Genomic DNA, 24,746 nt, shown 5'->3' with positions numbered 1-24,746 from the left:
TTAAGTGATGAAGAATTGCAACTTTTACGTCTGTAATCGAGTGACCGAACAGATTGAAGTGTTCTCCGACTGGTGTTTGAATGTTATAATTCTTGATGTCTGATTTGTGTCCATTTATTTTTTTATGTAGAGACTGTCTGGTTTGACCAATGTACATGGCAGAGGGGCATTGCTGGCACATGATGGCATATATCACATTGGTAGATGTAACTCTCATTACAGTGTGTATGCTAACACCCATTGTTTCATGTTCTCTATGTATATAAATCTCCCCACTGTATTTTCGACTGAATGCATCCAATGAAGTGAGCTGTAGCTCATGAAAGCTTACGCTCAAATAAATGTGTTAGTCTCTAAGGTGCCACAAGTCCTCCTTTTCTTTTTGCAAAGAATGGGGCAGACAATCCTCAAAATTGGTGGATATTCCAATATTTCAATTCACCAAGCCAGCAACCAAACAGCTTCTACAATACTGTACCAGCTACACAGAGGCCAAAACACAGCTCCCTTGAAGCAACCCAGCCTGGGGCTGCCTCCCAGACATCCCACTTCAACATGATGGGGATTACTAAAAATCTTGTTCATCTTATAAAAAGTTCTACCAATCCCAAAGGATCAGACACATCACCCACCAAGTTAATGAATACTTCAGTTCTTACCCAAAAACACGCTTACAGCCAATTCTTATGAACAAAACTAAGATTTATTAAAAGAAGAAAAGAGAGAGAGTATTGGTTAAAAGATCATTATACACACAGACATGATTAGAGTCCTTAGGTCAGTTTCACTGCAGAGATGGTGCTTTAGAATTGAATAGAATCCTTTTCAGAATCATTTCATCATGTTCTAGTCCAATGTCCAAATGTTCGATATCTGGGAGGTCCAGCTGGACTGGAGATCTCAGTCTTCTGATTCGAACTTCCCCCAAATAAAGCTTAAGAAGATCTGAGATAAAAAGATCAGGTCCCAAGAGTTTTTATACATATTTTTGCAGCCTCTCGTCAGCACACAGTCCTTGGGTGAACTATTGTTCACTAGGCTTTTGAAGTAAGCTTCTATTTCCTAAACATCACCAGTAATTAATTTCAGGGATTAACATAAGGTAATTATCCATAAAGCAGTTCATAGACAGTTAACCACAAACTTTAAAGAGACATGCAGACGATGACATTATTACACCCAAGTTTCATTTACATGTTAATATTCCCTTTTGATCTCTGACTTAACAGAATACAGCCCTAGACAGGAACCGTTAGGTTCCATTGTTAACCTCTAACAAGATAAAGGTAAACATAGACTACTACAGTTACCATCTCCTTCCATGTCTTTAACAACACAAGTTTACATTTCAAAGCTCAAGCTTATCTAATGTGGAAACACTTTTCTAACATATCTCTAAAGGTTGAATCTGGGTCAATTACATGCAAGTTGCTTAACCCTTTCTCTCCCTAAAAAGAAAAGGAGGACTTGTGGCACCTTAGAGACTAACCAATTTATTTGAGCATGAGCTTTCGTGAGCTACAGCTCACAAGTACTCATTTTCTTTTTGCGAATACAGACTAACACGGCTGTTACTCTGAAACCTTTCTCTCCCTGTGTCACAGAAGTTTAGATCCTGTGTGGATTCTCCCATGTTTAATGAGGTGTGATCGCTGTGTGAAACTTTTCCCACAATCCAAGCACTTGTGGGGTCTCTCTCCTGTGTGGATTGCCTTATGTTTAACAAGGTTTGACCTCTGTATGAAACTTTTCCCACAGTCCAAACAGCTATGTGGTCTCTCTCCTGTGTGAATTGCCTGATGTTTAACAAGGTCTGACCTCCGTATGAAACTTTTCCCACAGTTGAGGCATTTGTGGGATCTCTCTCCTGTATGGATTGCCTGATGTTTAACAAGGTCTGACCTCTGTATGAAACTTTTCCCACAGTTCAAGCACTTATGGGGTCTCCCTGCTGTGTGGACTGCCTGATGTTTAAAAAGGGCTGATCTGTTTCTGAAACTTTTCCCACAGTCCAGGCATTTATGGGGTCTCTCTCCTGTGTGGATTGCCTGATGTTTAATAAGGTCTGACCTCCGTAGAAAACTTTTTTCACAGTCCAAGCACTTATGGGGTCTCTCTCCAGTGTGGATTGCCTGATGTTTAACAAGGTCTGACCTCCTCATGAAATTTTTTCCACAGTCTAGGCACTTATGAGGTCTCTCTCCTGTGTGAACTGCCTGATGTTTAATAAGGTCTGATCTCTGTATGAAACTTTTCCCACAGTCCAAGCACTTATGAGGTCTCTCTCCTGTGTGGATTGCCTGATGTTTAAAAAGGGCTGATCTGTTTCTGAAACTTTTCCCACAGTCAAAGCACTTATGTGGTCTCTCTCCTGTGTGGATTGCCTGATGTTTAACAAGGTCTGACCTCTGTATGAAACTTTTCCCGCAGTCCAAGCACTTGTGGGGTCTCTCTCCTGTGTGGAATGCCTGATGTTTAACAAGGTGTGACCTCCATATGAAACCTTTGCCACAGACTAAACACTTGTGGGGTCTCTCTCCTGTGTGGATTGCCTGATGTTTGATGAGGTCTGAGCTGTGTGTGAAACTTTTCCCACAGCATAAGCAGTTATGGGGTCTCCCTCCTGTGTGGATTGCCTGATGTTTAACACTGGCTGATCTGTTTCTGAAACTTTTCCCACAGTCCAAGCATTTATGGGGTCTCTCTGCTGTGTGGATTCTCCCATGTTTAATGAGGTGTGATCTCTGTGTGAAACTTTTCCCACAGTCCAAGCACTTGTGGGGTCTCTCTCCTGAGTGGATTGCTTGATGTTTAACAAGGTTTGACCTCTGAATGAAACATTTCCCACAGTCCAAACACTTGTGGGGTCTCTCTCCTGTGTGGATTGCCTGATGTTTAACAAGGTCTGACCTCCGTATGAAATTTTTTCCACAGTCCAAGCACTTATGTGGTCTCTCTCCTGTGTGGATTAGCTGATGTTTAACAAGGTCTGACCTCTGTATGAAACTTTTCCCACAGTCCAAGCACTTGTGGGATCTCTGTCCTGCATGGATTGCCTGATGTTTAACAAGGTCTGACTTCTGTATGAAACTTTTTCCACAGTCCAAGCACTTATGGGGTCTCCGTCCTGTATGGATTGCCTGATGTTTAAAAAGGGCTGATCTGTTTCTGAAACTTTTCCCACAGTCCAAGCATTTATGGGGTCTCTCTCCTGTGTGGATTGCCTGATGATTAACAAGGTCTGACCTCTGTATGAAACTTTTCCCACAGTCCAAGCATTTGTGGGGTCTCTCTCCTGTGTGTATTGCCTGATGTTTAACAAGATCTGACCTCCGTATGAAACTTTTCCCACAGTCCAAGCACTTATGGGGTCTCTCTCCAGTGTGGATTGCCTGATGTTTAACAAGGTCTGACCTCCATAGGAAACTTTTTTCGCAGTCCAAGCACTTATGGGGTCTCTCTCCTGTGTGGATTGCCTGATGTTTAAGAAGGTCTGACCTCCTCATGAAATTTTTCCCACAGTTTAAGCACTTATGGGGTCTCTCTCCTGTGTGGATTACCTGATGTTTAATAAGGTCTGACCTCTGTATGAAACTTTTCCCACAATCCAAGCACTTATGGGGTCTCTCTCCTGTGTGGATTGCTTCATGTTTAGAAAGGGCTGATCTGTTCCTGAAACTTTTCCCACAGTCCAAACACTTATGGGGTCTCTCTCCCGTGTGGATTGCCTGATGTTTAATAAGGTCTGACCTCTGTATGAAACTTTTCCCACAGTCCAAGCACTTGTGGTGTCTCTCTCCTATGTGGAATGCCCGATGTTTAACAAGGTGTGACCTCCATATGAAACATTTTCCACACTCTAAGCACTTATGGGGTCTCTCTCGTGTTGGGCTTATCTGATGTGTAATTAATGCTGACTTCCAATTTAAACAGTTTCCGCACTCAAGGCATTGATAGGGTTTCTCTCCCATGTGGCTCCTCCCATGGTTATTAAGAAGTGAGAGGTTATTGAAGCTTTCCCCACGGTCCAAGCATTGAAGGGGTTTCTTTCCAGTATGGATTGTCTGTTGTGTCACACGGTGTGATCTCAGAATGAATCCTTTCCCACATTCGAGGCACTGATAGGGTTTCTCTTCCTTCGGATTTGTCTGCTGGGCTGTGGTATCCTTGTATACTCCCCCACATTTAATAGATTCATCCACTTTCTTCCTTGGGTGGTTTTCCAGCTGCCTCTCTGACCTGTGCCAATTTCCCCAGGCTTCTCCCTCTTTCAGGCACTGGGATAAACTCCCGTCTGCTCTTCCCACAAAGGTCCCCTGTGGTTCCACTTCCCCAGGAACTTCCTCATGATGATTCCCCTCCTCCTTCTCATTCACTCTCTCATCACCTGCTGGGAGAAAGAGACAATCCAGACAGGAGTCATTGTGCTGGGGAGAAAGAGGAATAGCACCAAGGGAAAACCCAACACGCTAACACTGTAAACACTGAGCAACTGGATTTTGCCTCCACATCCCACCTAAATATTCACAGGGAAGGAACGTTGGGAAGGAGACTCCTGCAGCGAACAGGACGGGTGGAGAGCCATGAGCGATATCTGCTGACTACAGCCCTGCCCTGGCTGAGATGAGGAAGAACTAAGGGCTCTTACTCACGCTATATTTTTGGGATTCTCAACGTTTTCCTTCATTCCCCAGATGGTTTCTGTGTCAGTCCTCACCTGTGTGGGGGCCTCTTGGGATCTCTCTTTCCTTGGAGGCCTGGAGATCGGGCACCCACAGCTCTTCCCCTCGTTCCAGGTGGGAGATCAGATCAGGTTTGGGAATGGGAAATCCTGTGCAGGGGGGAAATCAGACCAGATCAGGGCTCATGGAGGATTGAGAGAGTGTCTGTCACAAAGGGCATTCCATGAGTGGTATCTCTCCCCATGCTCTGCTGGGGAAGCACGGAATCCAACAGGACGGGAATATGGTCACTGAGCCGTCTTGGGAGAGGCAGACATCTGGGGAGGTGAGGGGAATTGTTACACCCTCACAAGGAGTTCCCAGGATCTGTGTGCTGTGGGGCCTTGCTGACGCGCACACAGCTCTGGAGATATACCATTTCCTATTTCTAAATCTGCAGAGCCCAGAGTCTTCTCCAGGGTTGGAGCTATTCTCAAGAAGGGAAAGGGAGAGGGATTTTATGTGTCAATAAGAAACAATACAGACAGGACAATGAACGACTTCTGCCCTATTGAATGCAGGAGGGGTGGGCATGGTTTAGCATCTCCATTAGGTTTTGACACCCGTGTCCCATTGAAAGTTTCTCTCACATGGCAGCTGCACATTATGGAACCCATTCTCCTTCAATCTACTGACCAGGGAAGAACCTTACCCGAGTCAGAAATGAAGACACCATGACTTATAATAATTGAGCAGACAGGAATCCCTTACCCAGCGAGGTCACCATCTCATAATTTTCCTGCATGACGTCCCTGTACAGAGCTCTCTGATTGGGGTCCAGCAGAGCTCCCTGCCCTTGGGTGAAATACACAGCCACCTCCTCGAAGGTCACCGGCATCTGGAACAACAAGAGATCCGCACTCAGCACCTGCTGCCCCAGCCACAATCCCACTAGTCACATGGGAAAGGAAGAAAGAAAAAAAAAACATCTCGGAAGCTCTGGGCGGGCCAGAGTAGCAGAATCCCATCCCCATCCTGCTCAGAGTGCCAGGAGTCTTCATGGGGTGGGGAGGTAAGAGCTCCTTGACCCCCCCAGCAGATGGAGCAGGGCAGGGTCTTCTCATTTACCAATTACCACACACCTGCCAGCCATATAATATGGCTGATATGGGAAGCAGAGCTCTGAGTCAGGGACAGGGATAAGAATCCAGACAGCTTCCCTTCATATTTCACAGCAGCCTCTGGCCAGTGGGGTCAGGCTCCAGCACTGGGAGTCTGGAAAACGGTGGTATGCCCCCTCCTACTCAGAAAATCAGCAGGTTTATCACACCCTGTCTCCTCCCTGCCTCTCCCTCCCCCTGCCCAGCAGCTCCCTGAAAATCCCCTACCTGAGCTGGCTCCATCACAGCCATTTCCCTTCCCTGTCTCCTGGAAGACGGGATGATCTCGAGTGAAATCTGTCAGGGCCAGAGGGTCTATTGGGAAGGTTTCAGAAGGGGCTTGAGTCCATGTCACACCCTGATTCCCCCCAGGCTCTCTCCCTGCAGACAGATGCTCTGGACTCTGCCATGCTGGGAAGAAATCCAATTAATTCATTACCATCCAGGCCAGGCCCCTCCCAGAAGAACTAAACCCACTGGGGCACTTTTAAACTCTCCCCGTAACAGCATCTCTGAGCTGAATGCCGGAAAAAGAGCAGAATCAAAGGAGCCACTTTGGGGGATTCCCCCTGACATTGTTGTGTCACTCCCTCTAACTCTCCCCTTTCCCTCCCAAGTAGTGCCGTGTTCAGCAGAGTCAGCAACTGGTTTTCCCTCTCTCAGCTCCTCCCCTTGTTCCCAGGAGAGTCAGTCTGCCCAGGAGGGTGCAGGGAATGGATCTGGGCAGGTCTGGGAGCTGGGAACCTCCCTCCCCATTTGTTTTTCCTGGTGCCCCTTCCAGTCTCTCCTCTCTTCTTTTTTATCATTGTCCCTCGCCTTAGGAGAAATGGTGACTGCTCCATTGTTGTGGGCTTTGGTCTCATTAGGCAGATCAGCCACTGCTAACAGAGGTTTGAACCTGGGTGTATCCATGAGGGCAGCAGCTCTGGGACGCACAGACACACAGGGAGCCCCCTCCCCACGTAGGTCAAACTCACCAGCAGGTCCCTCAAAGGGGCCCTTTGAGCAGAGCCACTTTCCTGCCCGGCTCCAGCCCTTTCCCCCAGGTCCCCCCCATCACCTGTAGGCTCCAGCTTAGGAGCTCGTGTCGGCAGAGCCCGGGGCTGCCCCATGGGCTGGTTCCAGCCACCACAGCAAGTTCCCAACTGGGCTGGGCACAGAGGGGGATTTAACAAAGGTCTCTCCTCTGCTGGATAAGAAGCAGCTTCTAGGTTTGGGCTCCCAGGTCAAAATACAGGAGGCAGCAGCTTCAGACCCAGGGAGCTCAACTCCAGAGCTCTAATATCCTGAGCAGAGAGAGACACACACCCGCCTCCTCCTCTCCCTTAGCAATAACCAGAGCCCTCTGGTGGCAACACCCAATTAACGAGCCGCCTTGGACTCTGCCCCCAGTCCCAGGGCAGGCAGTGTTACCTATCAGCTCTGTGTTCTTGGGGAACCAGGGCACAGTATCCGGCCTGTCTGACTCTTCAAGGACCACCCCGCCCCGGTGCCTCTGCTTGAACCAAAACCAATCAGAAGAAAGACTTACAGAAAGCAATGAAAAGGTGGTGTCCGGACAAGGGTAACGGGATTAAGGCAACTCCCCTAGCCTCATTTTCATAGAAGATGGGACAAGGAAGCACCCCCATTAGCATACAGAATGGAGAACAGAGATTCCAAGGCAAGAACCGCATTGAACTCTGGGACCAGAAAAGCAGGGAAGCACTGCATGATGGGGGAATCTCTGCTCCAGATGTTAACGAACCCACGCCTGCAAATTCTCAATTACCGAGAGACAATTTACACTCAATGATATATTTGCTTTCGACAAACAACTCTCTGTATACTCATTTCATGAGTGATGTATCCAAGTATTCGGATTCTAATATCTACACTGTATTGTTAAATTTATTCCCCTGAATTTGAGTTATTGCTGACTATGTACTTCATGTATCTTTGACTTTTAAAACAAACTTCGTATTAGTGGATATTTCTAAGCACTATACTCAGATGTACACAGACTCTTTTCTTAACCTGTGTATTATGTAATTTTTTTTTAACGTTAGCTTTAATAAATCCTTTATTGGTATCCAAAATACTGAAGCTGCCAAATTGCATTGTGAGCTCCCTTGAAGGAACACTGCCCATAACCAGGAATGATCAGTAACTATTGTCTAGCTTGAACAATACAACTTTGGTATATTCCCTTGAGCCATCAGTTTACACATAAACAAATCTAGTGTTCTTCCTTGAACCATTCTTAGTTCTTAGGATTTAGGCTCCTAATCCCAGATTTATGTGCTTAGCCTGGGGTTTGGGTGCCTACATGCCATTGTGAATCTAGCCCTGTCTCTGTAATGTGGCCACATGTAGCAGAAGCACCTGGGTTCATCGGATGTGAAGAACATCAGGGTCTCCTTCCTTTCAAAACACTTCTCAGAAAACCCTTCCCACACATCAGCCATGAGCATGCTCTTGTGCCGAGCAGCCAACTGATATCCCAGGGTGTGATGAAGTGGGGATGTTCTTAATGTTTTCTTGGAATACTGTGTGTGTGCGCCTCAATTTCCCCAATGTGTTACTCAAGCATCAAGGTGGTGGGACACAGGTGTGTGATCACTGTGAAGACCCCTACAGGGCAGGGGTGACTGCAGACTTGCTGCCTGGGCACAGAGAATGACTGACACTCTGTATCCTGGCAAGTGGTGGCCAGAGCCCTATGTTGTTGCAAGGATAGGTTCCTGGGTTAATGGTTCTGTTGTGTGGTGTGTGGTTGCTGGTGAGTATTTGCTTCAGGTTGGGGGGCTGTCTGTAAGCAAGGACTGGCCTGTCTCCCAAGATCTGTGAGAGTGGTGGGTCATCCTTCAGGATAGGTTGTAGATCCTTGATGATGCGTTGGAGAGGTTTTAGTTGGGGGCTGTAGGTGACGGCTGGTGGCGTTCTGTTATTTTCTTTGTTGGGCCTGTCCTGTAGTAGGTGACTTCTGGGTACTCTTCTGGCTCTGTCAATCTGTTTCTTCACTTCAGCAGGTGGGTATTGTAGTTGTATGAACGCTTGATAGAGATCTTCTAGGTGTTTGTCTCTGTCTGAGGGGTTGGAGCAAATGCGGTTGTATTGTAGAGCTTGGCTGTAGACAATGGATCGTGTGGTGTGGTCAGGGTGAAAGCTGGAGGCATGTAGGTAGGAATAGCGGTCAGTAGGTTTCCGGTATAGGGTGGTGTTTATGTGACCATCGCTTATTAGCACCGTAGTGTCCAGGAAGTGGATTTCTTGTGTGGACTGGACCAGGCTGAGGTTGATGGTGGGATGGAAATTGTTCAAATCATGATGGAATTCCTCAAGGGCTTCTTTTCCATGGGTCCAGTTGATGAAGGTGTCATCAATGTAGCACAAGTAGAGTAGGGGCGTTAGGGGACGAGAGCTGAGGAAGCGTTGTTCTAAATCAGCCATAAAAATGTGGGCATACTGTGGGGCCATGTGGGTACCCAAAGCAGTGCCGCTGATTTGAAGGTATACTAGCATCTATGAATATTTCCCATGATTATTTGCTATTAAAAATATGAATTCCAGGGCACAATGACGTCCATCCGCACAACGCTAATGAAGTTTAGGATGAAGAGCTCAGAGTAATAAAAAGAACATTTTTATAAGGAAAGAATTTAAAGGAGTGAAACATCATAGACTGGATGCCAAGAGGAGTCAAACACAGAGGAACAGCCACCCTGGCTAAAACACATTTATGAAGCACTGGGCGGCGTTATGCAAACATAGAAACTGTGGACTGGATTCTTTTAAACACTAAAAGTCAGTGTGACAATGATATTTTTTCGGGGCGGGGGAGGGTCTGTAAATATTGCACTGGATCAAGTCTCCTCTAACATCAGTAACATCGTATACAGGAGGGGAGAGGGGCCCTGTCCAGGCTCTGCGATGCACTGGGCCTTTAAGGACACGGGCGGGGAAATGGGAGCTGAGATCCTGCCAAAAGGGGGAGGAAAAGCCCCTCTGCCCCCGCCTCCCCTGATTTTTGCAAGCACTACAGCTGGCTCACCCCATCGGGGGGTCTTTTACCCCCTGTACCCCGGCTCCCACCCTCCTCAGTGCGCCGTCCATCCCCGTGTGGCTGCCCCAGCCCCCAGCCCGGCCCGGGCTCCCCCCGCCCCGCACACGCCGGGGGCTGGCGGCAGCTTTCCCGGGCCCGGGGCAGGGAATCGCAGCCGGCTCCGCGGGGAGCAGCCCGGGGCCAAACCCGCCCCCTGCGGCCCGGGGGTGACGGGGGGGGGGCGGGTCTCTCTTACCTTCCCTCCGAGCGGGGCCCCCCGGGGCAGGGGCCGGGCCGGGAAGGGGCCCTGGCCGGGCTGGGGGCTCTGCCCTGGGAGAGGCTCCCGGGGAGCAGCGGGCAGGGCCCGGCTGGAGGTTCCCCTCTCCCGGCTGCAGCCCGGGCTCTGGGCTCCCAGCACCAGCCGCCGGGGCGCGGGGATCTCGCCGGGAGCCAGAGTCACCGCAGCGGCTGCGAGTCACTTCCTGGGGCCGGGCCTGAGCCCCGCGATCCTCCCCCCAGAGCCGCCCCCCAGCCGCTCCTGGGTCCTAGCGATCAATCAACCCTTCTGCAGCATCCCTGTGCCCGGCTCCTGTTACCCTCACAGACTCTAAGGTCAGAAGGGCCCGTCCTGAGCATCTAGCCCAGGGGTTCTCACCACCAAATTTTTGGTGGCCTCAAGGGTGGGGCTAGCAACCCTTGCTGGTGGCCGCTCTGATGCTTTTCCCTGAAATACTTAATTAACTTTACAAAAAAACCCAATAAATATGCACAGAGATAAGCAGGGGAATGGTCCCCGCTATTGTGGGGAATTTTCCTGGCTTATACACCACCCTGGTGGAATCGAATAGCAGAAGGATCTGAGTCCTTGCTTGAAACAGTGTCCACCACATTGCAACCACCCCTGTATGATAAAAGCCAGGTTCCGGTAAAACCTAAACCTTCATTGGTGCCTGTCAGAACGGGACAAGTAAGTGCACAGGAGGGAAAAGTAGCAAACAATACTGTCACTGAACTGGTTTCCACCTTTTCAACACACTTCCACCTTTGTCTCCCCCAACACAACCAAGTGTCAGAAAACTTTTATACCTTCAAATTATTTGCATCGACCTGTATTTAAAATTCATTTTGGTTTAATTTTTATTCTCTTTTAACTTATGTTAAAGGGAAGTAGTGGTTGCTAACGTTTGTGTTTCTAAGCAGTTAACAAAAGTGAAATTGGCATCACAAGCAAATTACGTCTAAAAAGCTTGGTAAAAATTAAGTTACTAACTCTTTTGCTCAAAAAGTGTTCAGCAAGGGAAAGCAATGCACCTTCTCATGGAAGATTGTGAGCATCTAGTTTAGCCATTAAGCATTCCACTTAGTGTAAAATATTAGTAATGCACCTCAAGTGAAAGTGAATGTCTACACAACAATTGCAAAAGTATAGCTTGAGTTATAAAAGACTTGGTCCCTATTACATTGTAAACACACTAAATTAATCTGTGTTTTAAACTTGGGTTACTAAAAACAAGAGAAATGTCAAACAACCAAACAAAAAACTTTATTATGTTAACTAACGTAAGCTGTTTAAGGTTGCATCCTACAGACCAAAGAGACCAGAAGATATCGTACCACAAAAACACCAGAAGATATCAGTATACAGTGAAGGAACCCGCAAGCATCATGAAAAATGAAGTGCTTTATAAATAAGAGACTGGTCAAATACACCTCAGTCTACCATATATGGACAATGGCTATATGGAGGAGGGATAGCTCAGTGGTTTGAGCATTGGCCTGCTAAACCCAGGTTTGTGAGTTCAATCCTTGAGGGGGCCATTTGGGATCTGGGGCAAAAATTGGGGATTGGTTCCCCTTTGAGCAGGGGGTTGGACTAGATGACCTCCTGAGGTCCCTTCCAACTCTGATACTCTATGACAACTAAGTTGGCAATCAGCTAAAAACCACTGTTTGTTAAGTTAAACTTGGCTACTATGTAAAAGCAACCGTATGAGTACTGTATTGCTGTACATCATTGACAAGGCACATAACATTGCGAAACTGTGTAACCACCGCACAGGTAAAAATTAACAAATGAATGGCCGCAAACAACATGAAGGCAAGGAAAGAACAAAGCGTTAAACAAACAAACAGAAAAGTTATAGTACCTACAAACTGGGTACACAAATTGCCTGTCCGTACCAGTCATAATTTGGGTCAGTGACACTGCATCCTAACAGAGGCGCATGTTATTCAAAACAATCTTCTTCCGTGTCTGGATATCAATACTACATCCTGACACAGCAATACTTGATCCATTGGTTACTGTCCATTCAGTAGGTTATCTGAAAGGCAGCACCCATAAAAAACAACTGGATCTATTTCAGAGTAGCAGCCGTGTTAGTCTGTATTCGCAGAAAGAAAAGGAGTACTTGTGGCACCTTAGAGACTAACCAATTTATTTGAGCATAAGCTTTCGTGAGCTACAGCTCACGAAAGCTTATGCTCAAATAAATTGGTTAGTCTCTAAGGTGCCACAAGTACTCCTTTTCTTTTAACTGGATCTATGTCAACCACTGGTGTGTCACAGAGCAATGCAATCCATGGAACAGAGAAGCTAGCAGCTCTTGTTCCCTGCCCAGCAAAGCTTACCAGAGGGTGACCACCAGCAGTAAGAGTAACTTATAACATACATGGGCAGTACTGTGTAGTAACTAAGACATTTATATATAAAGGCATCATTTGTAGTGTCACGACTTCAAATTCATGTTTTACTTCTCCTATACATAACACTGTGGAACACCCTATAACAATGCCTAGCCCAGTATTTCAAAACACTCAGCTGACTACTAATGATGATACAGGTGATAACTGCAATTGCTCTAATAGGAGTGTGTTTCTATCTGTGTCACCAAAGTTAAAGGGCCAGAGTACACCAGCAGACTGGAAAAACATGGTTATGCTTGGATATAAGGTGGTGTCATATGTACACATACCTATATACCCATATAAGCTACAAATATATACGCCATATCCATATTATTCATATATATTAATTATTTGGGAGTGCCTCTAAGGCTCAATCATAATACTACATTCCTCAGTCATGGTCCCGGGCCTAACATTCCCAGGCCCACTATAAGGGACTACAATCAATTGGAAAATAAAATCTGTCCATCGGTCATATGAAGGAATGTGCAGACCAAGGGACAGATGGGGCATGAATGTATGGATGGCAAAGTAAGTTGACCACATAACAGTGTTTAGCCCACTGGTTCATCTTCAGTCCATGCATTATGGTTCTCTGGGATGATGGGTAAACATCCTCCCCATAAAAAAACAAAAAGTGGGGGAATGTAGTAAGAAGAGGGCCTGAAACATAAGCCCATGTATCAGAGGCCTGGTATGAGGCCTGAGGCCTGGGCTAAAGTAGTCGAAACTTGGCTGATATAAACAATGTTAAGTTGTGAGGAAGAGGCAGGCTCTGCTCACAGAATCTGGCAAGAACAGGGCTGATATTACAGAAACACACATACCTAAGAAGTACTAGGCACAGGCCATGCATGCAAACACATTCTAGAAAGGTGGTACCAGAACACCTCAATACCAGCACATTCCCCAGAGATAGAAGGAACATACTGACCCATCCTAAAGATAAGGTCATGATGGCAGCATGATGAATAGGGATGTTTTGATCGAACCAACACGTACAAGGCAATGGGTAGCACCCTAATATGTCAGAGGGTGGCACCCTGGTAACGTCAGGAGCAATACGTAACTTGTTCGTATTGGTGTATAAAAATGCATCTCAGAGGAAGTGTCTTTGTCCAGCCTCGGGGGCAGTGGAAAGTCCCTCCAACTGACTGAGCTGGGTTCGTTGTTATGAGTGTACATGCATTAGTGGTCCGGTAGAATCTGAGGGATACTAGGACCGTGCTTTGCCGATAATAAACCTGGCTGGGTGCCTTCGTACCTTAACGGATTTTGTGGTCATTGGGCGGTTCGCTCGAGGTCTGCTGTGCCAGCTACCTGCACAGAGCTGGGACAGCACACTAACAGAACACACACACGCAGCCAAACGTCTGACAACATAACACGCATCATAATGGGAGAGGGGCACTGGGTCCAAAATTGAGTGAGTGGCATTGTGAGGTTATAGCATCATTCAGTCAATTTCAGCCCTCGCACCGACCAGCTCTCAACATCACTCTCTCAGCAGTGTTCCTCCCACCCCCTGCCTGAAATGGGGGTGAGCCTAAACCAAACCCGAGTGGGTAGTGAACACAGCTCCTTCTTACCCCTGTTGTGGGGCAGACTCCTGAGGGCCCTTTCCACCCCCACCCCCGGCCAATGAATGGAGCCCCAGACTCATTCCTAGGTTGCCTATGCCTTAATCCAGCCTGGACTTCCCTTGATCCCTCCAGGATAGAGGTCTGGAGGGGTGGGCAGTGGAGGGAGTTGATTCAGTAGCTGTTGTGTGCAGAGGGGTCTGGGCCCTGCTCAGAGAGAGGAGGCCGTGCTCCAACTCTCCCTTTGTTCATCCTGGGTCACGAGCTGCTGCCTCCTCCATTAGGATCTGGGAGACTGAACTGAGCTAGGTCAAAAATAAATCTGAACATTGCCTGGCTCTCAGATAGCACTTTTCATCAATAGATCTCACAGCCCTTTGACAAAACACACTATTATCATTCCTACCCACAACTGCTCTACCTAGGTTCAAAAAAATGCCTCCCCAGGCAGCTTGACTCTCCTTCCATGGGAGGCAGGCAAATGGGAAATGCTAGCCAGAGGCGACTTCCCTTTTAGATGACAAATTTTCCCCACAGACCCATAGAAGAGTCTGAAAACCTGAAGAACTGGAAGCTCTGGCATGACCCTAAGAGCTCCTCAATGTCAACTGGAAAAGGGAGCATCGTTCTATGACAGCAACGCCTATCAGGCCTGACAAACTCACTACACCTAATGCACTGCTTTCATAGTATTTACCCACAATGGGTCATGGGTGGTCTCCAATAAAGGCTCATGTCACACTGTTCCTCATGATCATTACAAGAAGTGTGAGCAGATGATCTTTAAGGAACTATGTTTATATACTGGAAAATATGTTTTAAAGTCTGAATCAAAGCAGGGTAGACAAACAAGTTTTGCCAGACAAAGGGATATCGAGTCATCTGCCTCCCACGATTCATATGTAAATGATGACTTGTAGGTGAACACAACTGAAGCCCAGTTTGCATATAGGACCAACAGAAAAAGCACACTGGAGAAGAATCAATGGGAGGGAGGTACACTTCAGCAGTTTACTGGACTATATCTGGGGGACAAGAATTGCACCCTGCAAGCCTTCAGGAAGCAAACAGGAGAGAACGTTTTGCATTCATAAAAAGGGGGATCCCAGCGGTGGTGACTGGTGACCACGGGAGAATGCTTTAGCCGTGGATTTTACTTGTTAAAGTCAAGCTCCTGTTATAGCTTATGTTTGATGTGTAACCAGTTGGTCTTATTGCTTGGTAATAATCTCCTGTTTGTTTTCACTAAAACTATATCTCAGTGCTGTGATGTTATATTGGAGCTGATCCTCAACTGAATCAAACAAGCTGGTATTGTCCCTTTGGGGCCGGCTTACCTGGGAATTTCTGAGTGTCCAGTGGAGAGGGGCTGGACACTGCAGAAGGACACGTCAGAGGAGCTGGAGGACGAGGTCATGCCTAGTGTTAACCTGCAAGGCAAAGTAAGGACTGGCAGAGCCCTGGGGAGTTTGGGTGGGGAGCTAAAAGGCTGGAGGTGACAGGGAACTGACACGCAGTTCAGCAGAAGCATGTCTTCCTTGCACTGAGGCACAGGGAGCGGTGGGATAGCAAGGAGATTCACAGTCCAGGGCATCCTGGAAAAACACCACAGCCAGATCCTGCAATATTTGGCGCTCAGGGATGGCAAAATAACACCTCCCAGGCTGCTGCTGTGTCCATTAAAGACCCATGGCTCCCGCCACATTATTAAAGACAAGGGACACTGGGAGTTTGAGAAACTAAATTCTACTTTATTCTTTTCAAAGCAAGAAATAAAAGCTAAATCCCCACCACCACTACCACCATCCAATGCCCAGCTTGGTACCGTGCATTTCAGCCCCAGCCCAGCACACTGGTGCTCCAGCCACACATCGGCCCCAGGGGAAGAGGAACAAGTTAAAGCTAGTATAAAAACACTCACAATCCATGAGAGAGGCATTTGCCTTCCCTCCTCCTCTCAGCAATGGGGAGACAGCGACCCCTCTCCCCATCAGTCCTCCTGGGGCATCATTAGTAGCCCTTTAGAGTTCAAGGATGACTTCACCCAGCACTTGTAGGACATTTCCTCTCTTTCTGGGACATGTGCAGTGAGTTCACAGTTCTCAGCCTCAGCTCTCTGGCTCACAAGAGCAAAGAGTGCCCTTTCAAGGACCTGGCCACCCACCCACCCTCTCCCCATCCTAATTGTATCTCACATCTCTGCAGGGATCAGGCAATCACTTCCTTCCCCATTTCAGTCTCTGACTCTCGGAGTGCATATCCAGCACTCGCCCTCAGTGTTTTTATTGATAGATACTAATAATTGTCATTGTTCAAAGAACAAGAAAATCTCATGACACAGGCTCGGGAAACGTGAAAAGAAAATCAGAATGGGCTATTTTGGCAAATGATCATTTGTCTTTTGAAGTCACATCTGAGCTCCATTCTCTCAACTAATCTAATATTAAAATATGTGACAGAATAGCCTTTGGGAAAGAGAGAAAACCCCACAATGCAGGGTGGGCTACAAACCATTTTCCCATTCATAAAGTGAAATCCCAGAGAACCTTAAAACTCAGAATCTGGAGAACAAATTTACCCATTTTCTTCTGAACAGGCTAAACCTGCTTTATTCACCACAGCCGCATTATTTGGCTGTGTTATTAAATAAGTTTTAGCATCATCATAATAAAAGAAAAAGGAAAAAAAGACAAACCTAACCAAAAACGTCCTGTCTACAGATGATCTGGATTTGGCTGGAAAAACTCCAGATGCCACTTTACCAATAGATGGAGGCTCGGATTGAAACTGTGCTTTGGGGTTCATTTGAATTTCCCCTTCAGGAATGTGGCATTTTCTTCGCCAGCACCCAGGGGCCTGATTGAGGATCAAAAAATCAAAGCGTGATTCCTAAGCATGGTGGGCAAAGGACACTGCGGTAAATGACACAGATGAAGGTGGAGGGGTAGAAAGGGAAAAGGATAAACTCTCCATAGCTTGGGCAGAGGCTGCTCTGTGAGAGAAGACGGGTGAGGTTGATGGGGGCAGGAGGGAATCCCCCAGAGTCATCCAGTCCCTCTCAAACTACACAGAAGATAAAACACCACATTATTTTACTATCCCTGCTCCAGCTGTTTTAGAATCTATTGAATTCTGGTGTATAAGAACAAAATAATTAAATGCTTTTCAGCATAACCTGGAGCAGTGTGAGGATGTCTGGGAATGAGACAATCTCACTGCAAAGAGGGCACTTAGTGACTCTAACCATCACTTTGCTAATGGGGGTTGGAATAAACTGCTCAGGGTCAGTCTAGACTAGCAAAAAGGGTGGAGGAACAAAGGAGACGGCACTAGCTAATCCCAACTTTTCCTGCCCTAGACAGACACTCGGAGGCTGATATTATCACTCCCAATTGATTCCCTCACCGTAAGGCACAGGTCCCCAACCTTTTACAGAAGACTGTGGCGGGCGCCGGACACCCCTCCGCCAAAATGCCACCACCGGTTAAGAAGCGTCGCTGCCGAAATGCTGCCGAGAAACGGCAACGCTTCTCGGTGGCATTTCAGCAGCGGGGTGTCCTGCAGGAGCACAAAAATGCCATGGTGGGTGCAATGGCACCCACAGGCACCGTGTTGGGGACCCCTGCTCTAAGGTCACCCCGCAAGCTGCTGGCAGAGTGGGGAATAGAGCTTAGGTCTCCTGTGTCCCAGGCCAGTGCTCTTTCCACTAGGCAACGCTGCTTCCCTCTCAGCGGCTGATGCTGCTGTAGCAGAGGTAGGAAATCCAGGCTTCCAAGAAAATGCCCAGTAGGAATCTGTCTCTGCTAATGGTGCTGTCTGAATGCAGAGGGGGCAGGGAGAAGGGGCAGAGGGGGAGAGTGATGAGAGGCAGCACCTCTCTACCCCTGTGCTCTCCCTCACCTCTTATCCCATCATCCCCAAACACTCAATAGCCCCAGCACCCAGCTCCCCCTGCTTCCCAGCTCCCCCAGCCCCAACCATTCAATCCCCAGTGTCGTCCCCAGAACCCATCTGCCTGGTCCCTCAATATTTGATTCCCCAGAGCCCAGCACTATGGGGAATTTGGGGAGGGGAGGAGTTACCAACCCCCAGGGACACTCCCCCTGCAGGGACCAGCCCCAGGTCAGTAGGGGAGCCCAGCCCAGGGCCTGGTGGAAGATGGGGGGTGGGGACAGGGGTCTAGACTGAAGACGGGGCCTGGCCCAAGTGTCCTTCTCCTCATCTCCATGCCAGGGGGATCCTGGCTGGGAAGGGAAGAGAGAGGGGGGAACTTCAGCCACGCAGCGGGAGTGACTGGAGGGGTTTCTCTCTCCCTTCCCCCACCTCTGGCCCATCAGCTCAGCAGCCAGGGCTGCAGCAGGAGGGGGAGCTCATGGGGGCTTCTCCTTCTCTGCTTGGGGTTTGCTTCGACCAGGCAGAACCAGAGGGTCACTGACCAGCTGAAGCTCGGCTGATGCTGGATCCTCACCGCAGTGATGGGCAGCTGGGTCCTTGGGAGCCAAACGCCCCTGATGTTTGTGGGAACGAGGAAATGGGTTTGTCACCATGGCTAGCCCTAGTCAGTGCTTTGAGAGAATTTCCCTGTTGTGCGGAGGAGACTCCCATGTCCAATGTGGTGTTAGCTCCACTTGGAGCATTTTTCACACTGAGAATATCTCAGAGGTTTCTTCCCTGTGTGGATTTGCGGATGCCTGATACTCTGGGAGCACCAAAAGGAACCTTCTCTGACATTCAAGGTCTCTTTGTTGTGTGGATCACTGATGCGGGAAGTCAACTTGAATCTTTTCCTACAGTCAAGCTATTTCTAGGGTCTCTTACATCATTGTGGATTCTCTGATGTTTGGTAAGGGCTGAGCTCTTACTGAAACTTTTCCCACACTCAAGGCATTTAAAAGGTCTCTCTCCCATGTGGATTCTCCCATGTTTAATAAGGTGTGAGCGCTGAACGAAAGTTTTCCCACAGTCCACGCATTTATGGGGTTTCTCTCCCGTGTGGATTCTCCCATGTTGAGTAAGGTGTGAGCGCTGACTGAAAGTTTTCCCACAGTCCAGGCATTTATGGGGTTTCTCTCCTGTGTGGGTCTTCTGATGTGTACTAAGGCCTGATTGCAAACGGAAACTTTTCCCACACTCAAGGCATTTATAGGGTTTTTCTCCTGTGTGGATTCTCCCATGTTTAGTAAGGTATGAACTTTGGCTAAAACTTTTTCCACACTCAAAGCATTTATAGGGTTTTTCTCCTGTGTGGATTCTCCCATGTTTAGTAAGGTATGAACTTTTGCTAAAACTTTTTCCACACTCAAGGCATCTATAGGGTGTCTCTCTCGTGTGCAGTCTCTGATGTGCCATACGGAGTGACCGCTGACTAAAACTTTTCCCACACTCAAGGCATTTAAAGGGTGTCTCTCCTGTGTGCACTCTCTGGTGTATAATAAGTAGTGACTTCTCAATGAAGCTTTTACCACAGTCCAAGCATTTATGTGGTCTCTCTTCTGTGTGGATTCTCTCATGACTAGTAAGTTTTGTTTTGTCAGTGAAACTTTTCCCACAATCGAGGCATTTATAGGGTTTGTCACCTGTGTGGATTCTCTGATGCTTAATAAGGTGTGAGCAACGAATGAAATCTTTCCCACACTCATGGCATTGAAAGAGTCTCTCTCCTGTGTGGATTCTTCCATGTTTAGTAAGGGATGAACTTTCGATAAAACCTTTCCCACACTTGAGGCATTTATAGGGTCTCTCTCCTGTGTGCAGTCTCTGGTGTATAATTAAATATGGTTTCCTAGTAAAGCTTTTCCCACAGTCTAAGCATTTATAGGGCTTCTCTCCTGTGTGGATTCTGTGATGTGCCATAAGCTGTGATCTCTGACTAAATCTTTTTCCACACTCAAGGCATTTATAGGGTCTCTCTCCTGTGTGTAGTCTCTGGTGCGTAATAAAGTTTGACTTCTCACCAAAACTTTTCCCACAGTCCAGGCATTTATGGGGCTTCTCTCCTGTGTGGGTTCTCCGATGTCTAATAAGGAATGCACTAAAACGGAATCTTTTCCCACAGTCAAGGCATTTGTAGGGTTTCTCTTCATTGTGGTTTGTCTGCTGGACTGTGGTTTCCTTGGGATCTTTGCATCCTCCACCACCTTGAATGGATTCATCCAGTTTCCTCCACGGATAGCTTCCCAGCTGCATCTTTAATCTGTGTTGATCTCCCCAGGTATTTCCCTGTTCCAAGCACTGGGAAAAATTCCCTTCAGCTCTTCTCAAAAACATCCCCTGCGGTTTCACTTTCCCAGGACCTTCCTGCTGCTGATTCTGCTCCTTGTTCTCACGCACTGTCCTATCACCTGCTGGGAGAGAGAGAACCCAGACAGGAGTCACTGCCTGTGCTGGGGAGAAGGGACCGAAAGGGGAATAGCAAAGAGGGAAAACACAACACAGTGACTGTTGGGCAGATGGAGACACTGGATTCTGCCTCCTCATCCCACCCAAACACTCCCAGGGAAGGAAAGTGAGGGAGGAAATTCCTGACAGCTAACAGGGTGGGTGGGAAGCCATGACTGATATTTGCCTTGATCATATGACACCTGCTGACTGCAGCCCTCACCTGGGTGAGAGGGGGAAGAACTGAGGACTGTCGTTCACAGCACATTTTTGGGAGTCCCAGCTTTTTCCTTTACTCGCCAGATGTTTCTGTCTCAGTTTCCCTGATTCCTCACCTGTGCAGGTGCCTCTCGGACTCTTCCTTTCTTCAGCGGCCTGGAGACCCGTGACCCATGGTTCTTCCCCTTGTTCCAGCTGGGCGATCAGGTCAGGTTTGGGAATGGGAAATCCTGCTCAGGGAGTGAAATCAAGCAAGGTCAGGGTGCATGGTACATTGGTAGAGTATTTGTCACAGGGAATATTCTCTGAGTTTAGCCTGGCCCTACGTGGGATTGTGGTAACTCAGACCTTTTGGGAGTAGCAGACATCGCGGGGGGAGGGGAGGGGAGGGAGGTGGGAGGAGGGGTGTTGTCATGACCTCATGAGGAGTTCTCAGGGTAGATGAGCTCTGGGGGACTTACTGGCTCACACAGCTCTGGTGTTAAACTCCTGCCTATTTCCAAACCAGCACATCCGTGCTGGAGCTAGGGATGCTGGGGGAGCTGCCAGACCCCCTGGCTTGAAGTGGTTTCCATTCTATCCAGGGTTTACAGTTTGGTTCAATGGCTCTGAGCACCCGCACTGTACAGATTGTCCCAGCACCCTGGAGCCTGCAGCACTGAGAGCCCGCCCCAGCGATGGAGCTCGTCCCAAAATGGCAGATTAACAGTGTGTGAAGGAGAAACAATACAGGCAGGGCAATACTCTGCTTCTGGACCCTTGAAAGCTGGAGAGATGAGGATGAATTAGCCTGTCCATTAGGCTTCTGACTCTCCTGTTCCCTCGAATGGACTATGGAGATGAAAGTCTCTCACAATGGAGCTGTGGACTTTGCGACCCTCCTCCTCAAATCTAACTGACCAGGGAAGAATCTGACCAGAGTCAGACAAGCAGACCCCACAACTTCTAATAACCGAGGGGATGGGAATCGCTTACCCAGCGAAGTCACCGTCTCGTAGTTCTCCTGCATGACGTCCCTGTAGAGGGCTCTCTGAGCAGGGTCCAGCAGAGCCCCCTGCCCCTGAGTGAAATACACAGCCACCTCCTCAAAGGTCACCGGCATCTGAAGCAACAAGAGTCTCCCACTCAGCACCTGCTGCCCCAGCCACAATCCCACTAGTCACGGGGGAAGAGGTCCAGAAAAGCAGAATCCTACCCTCACCCTAATCAGAGCAGCCAGGAGGCTTCAGGGGGTGGGGAGAAGGTGAGAGATCTTTGTGCCCCCACAGCAGACGGAGCAGGGCAGGGTCTTCTCATTTCCCACACGCCTGCCAGCCACAGGCTGATACGGGAAGCAGAGCTCTGAGCCAGGACAGGAATCCCCCCAGCTTCCCTTTGTATTTTACAGCAGCATCTGGGTAATGGATCTAGGCTCCAGCACTGGGAGTCTGGTCAGTTTTCCCAGGTCTGCCCATGGGGGTGTTTCCTGTTTCAGAAATGGGGGAATGTCCCTCCTGCCAATGGGCCTATTTTAGAAAATCAGGCCTAGGTTCAATGTGTCCCAGAGAGTATATCACACCCCGTGTCTCTCTTGCCCCTCACCCTCTACAACATCCTCTCCTGCAACTGCCTGAAAATCCCCTACCTGAGCTGGCTCCATCACAGCCATTTCCCTGCCCTGTCACCAGTGAAACGTGGATGCGATTCCTCAGCCTGTCAGGGTGAGAAGGATGATGGGGGAGATTTCAGAAGGGGCTTGAGTCCATGTCACACCCCGATTCCCCCCAGGCTCTCTCTCTGCAGACAGACGCTCTGGACTCTGCCATGCTGGGAAGACCCTCAGTCACTTTATTCCAACACTGACATGGCTCCTCCCACCAGCACTGAGCCCCCTGAGACAGTTTTAAACCCCCCAGGGACAGAGTATCTAAGACAAATGCTAGAAAAGAGCAGACTCAAAGGAGCCACTTTGGGGGATTCCCCCCGACATTGGCCCCGAGGGCAGTGTGTCCCTGTGTCAGCTCTTCACCTTGTTCCCAGGAGAGTCACTCTGCCCAGGGGGATGCAGGGAAGGGATCCGCACAGGGCTGGGAACCTCCCTCCCCACTTCTTGCTCCTGCTGCTCCTTTCGGTCTCACCATTCCCCTTCCTGTCTCCATCCCTGCCTCCTCTGCCTGGGAGAACTGGGGACTGTCCCGTTCTCATGGGCGTTTGCTCTCCAGGGTGAGCCTGGCTGTGTCACTGAGAACAGCAGCTCGGGGACCCACAGACTCATGGGGAGCCCCTCCCCCTCCTCTACAAACTCACCTGCAAGTCCCTGAAAGGGGCCCTTTGTGTGGAGTCACTTTCCTGCCCCGCCCCAGCACTTTCCCTATGTTCTCTCTCCTGCCCTGCAGGCTCCGGCTCAGGAGTTGGTGTGGGAAAAGCCCAGGGTTGCCTAGGGGGCTAGCTGCAGCCACCAGGGGAAGTCCCCATCTTGGCTGGGCACAGAGAGGACTTTAATGAGGTCTCTCCCCAGCACAGACCCATCCTGGGGGAGCAGCAGCTGCTCAGTCTGGGCTCTAGGATCACAAGGGAGGAGACAGCAGATTCTGACCCAGGAAGCTCAACTAACTCCCGGGCGCTAATATCATGAGCAGAGAGAGAGAGACAGACACCAACCTCCTCTGCCTTAGCAGTAACCAGAGGCGCCCCCCATGACTGGGCCTCGCTGAGCTGCCCCCGCAGACCCCAGGCACAATTCAGCAGCTGAGAATTTCATTTGCCCACCAGGACTCACACCAGAACAGAACCAGAGAACCACTTTGAACCGGTATTTATTAATGGAACTGGAACCAGACTTAAACCATCATTTTTCCTCTTACTCAGTCAACCAGAATCGGAGTCGAACTTGGGAAAAAAAAATGTCCACTAATTAAAATAAAGTTTCAGCAATTTTTCAGCTCCATAGTTGACAAAATAAAATAAAACCTACTCTGATATCACTCGTTATAAAACAAGACAACAAAACAACACCCAGACATGTGACCGCTACCGGAATGGAAGGAGAAGGGAAGGGGGCAGCCCACAGGAGCAGGGAGGGAGGTGGGAGAGAAGAAATGGGGGGCTCCCTGGTCCCAGAAGTTAACAGTAACTCTTCAAGCCCAAGGAAAAAGGCTGCTCAATTTTTATTCCCCTTCGGCAGGCCTCCTCTCACCTGTCCTCATCCCTTGGGGCAGCACCTCCCTCCAGTTGTCCCACCTGAGGCAGGCCCCATGCCCCAAATTCAGTTCCACACTGAAGCAAGCCATAGGGCTTGCTCCCAAACAACCCCCTCCCCCTTCTCGGGCACTGCCTGGTAACAGAATTATTTTGGGGTGTCTTGAACTGGAAATGAATACACTGACTGCAACTGAACCCGAACAAAACCCCAGTTCCACTCCTTGCGGCTCGCAGTGTCTCTGGTTGGACACTGAATCCTGCTCTGAAATCAGACCAGCACCTGTTCAGTCCTGACAACCCAGGTGTCAGACCCCCCAAATGAGGAGATTGTCTTTAAACGCAAATATGAAATTGGGAGCAGGGTGTGTGTGTGGGGGGGGAGGGATTCTGGGTGGACATTTGCCTGGTAAACTCATGGCCCTTTCAGGGAAGTCTCCTGCCTGCCCCCTACCCCTAGGGTGACTACCTTTCAAAAGGCAAAAGCTAGACATATGCAGAAGCCCCGCCCCCTCCATGGCCCCACCCCCTGTCCCCCAAGGTCCCACCCCCTGAACCTCCTCCTCTTCCTGAGGCCCTGCCCCCTGGCCAGGCCAGGATGTGATAAGAGCTGCCTGGGGAGCCCCAGACTCTCCAGCTGCCCTGGGGAGTGGGTACACAGGCCAGGGGCTGCTCTCAGGAAGCCCAGCTCCCTGCCCAGGGGAGGTGGAGGTCTTGGGCTCCCCAGGCAGCTCTTATCACTGCAGCCTTGGCTCCCTGGGTGACTCTTATTATGGCCCAGATCTAGCTTCTGGCCTGGCCAACCGGTGGGACTTTGGAGGGGACGGGGAAAGAGAAGGAGCAGGGTCTGGGGCCGTGT

General features: G+C 48.9%; 2 protein-coding genes across 3 annotated transcripts; both read right to left on the bottom strand.

Moving 5' to 3' along the window:
• Positions 1-189: 189 nt before the first annotated feature.
• LOC311530791 (uncharacterized protein) lies at positions 190-10,316 on the bottom strand. The gene is made up of 4 exons (XM_084647694.1): positions 10,102-10,316; positions 5,433-5,559; positions 4,718-4,831; positions 190-4,390 (listed from the first exon to the last, which is right to left on the bottom strand). Exons 2-4 carry the CDS (start codon positions 5,557-5,559, stop codon positions 1,599-1,601), a joined length of 3,033 nt encoding a protein of 1,010 aa, XP_084503820.1. The 5' UTR covers positions 10,102-10,316; the 3' UTR covers positions 190-1,598.
• A 5,527-nt stretch (positions 10,317-15,843) lies between these two features.
• Positions 15,844-24,343, bottom strand: LOC311530834 (uncharacterized protein). 2 transcript variants are annotated; one of them, XM_084647779.1, is made up of 4 exons: positions 22,335-24,343; positions 21,686-21,812; positions 20,827-20,940; positions 15,844-20,457 (listed from the first exon to the last, which is right to left on the bottom strand). In XM_084647779.1, exons 1-4 carry the CDS (start codon positions 22,356-22,358, stop codon positions 18,884-18,886), a joined length of 1,839 nt encoding a protein of 612 aa, XP_084503905.1. In that variant the 5' UTR covers positions 22,359-24,343; the 3' UTR covers positions 15,844-18,883. The 2 variants fall into 2 exon arrangements, with proteins under 2 accessions (XP_084503905.1, XP_084503906.1); XM_084647780.1 differs by having other exon boundaries at positions 15,844-20,454.
• Positions 24,344-24,746: the final 403 nt, after the last annotated feature.

The sequence above is a fragment of the Lepidochelys olivacea genome (genome assembly GCF_965140295.1).
Source record: "Lepidochelys olivacea isolate rLepOli2 genome assembly, chromosome: 14".
Taxonomy (NCBI): domain Eukaryota; kingdom Metazoa; phylum Chordata; order Testudines; family Cheloniidae; genus Lepidochelys; species Lepidochelys olivacea.
Note: the sequence above shows the minus strand (reverse complement) of the source record. Positions and strands in the feature narration are given on the sequence as shown.

Excerpts from the sequence above, each read along its gene's own strand:
- LOC311530791 (XM_084647694.1), bottom strand. The coding sequence starts at position 5,559 with ATGCCGGTGACCTTCGAGGAGGTGGCTGTGTATTTCACCCAAGGGCAG. Across the intron at positions 4,832-5,432 it reads TGAGATGGTGACCTCGCTGG|GATTTCCCATTCCCAAACCT; the intron begins GTAAGGGATTCC and ends CCCCCTGCACAG. Across the intron at positions 4,391-4,717 it reads CCCAAGAGGCCCCCACACAG|CAGGTGATGAGAGAGTGAAT; the intron begins GTGAGGACTGAC and ends TCTTTCTCCCAG.
- LOC311530834 (XM_084647779.1), bottom strand. The coding sequence starts at position 22,358 with ATGGCTGTGATGGAGCCAGCTCAG. Across the intron at positions 20,941-21,685 it reads CGAGACGGTGACTTCGCTGG|GATTTCCCATTCCCAAACCT; the intron begins GTAAGCGATTCC and ends CTCCCTGAGCAG. Across the intron at positions 20,458-20,826 it reads TCCGAGAGGCACCTGCACAG|CAGGTGATAGGACAGTGCGT; the intron begins GTGAGGAATCAG and ends TCTCTCTCCCAG.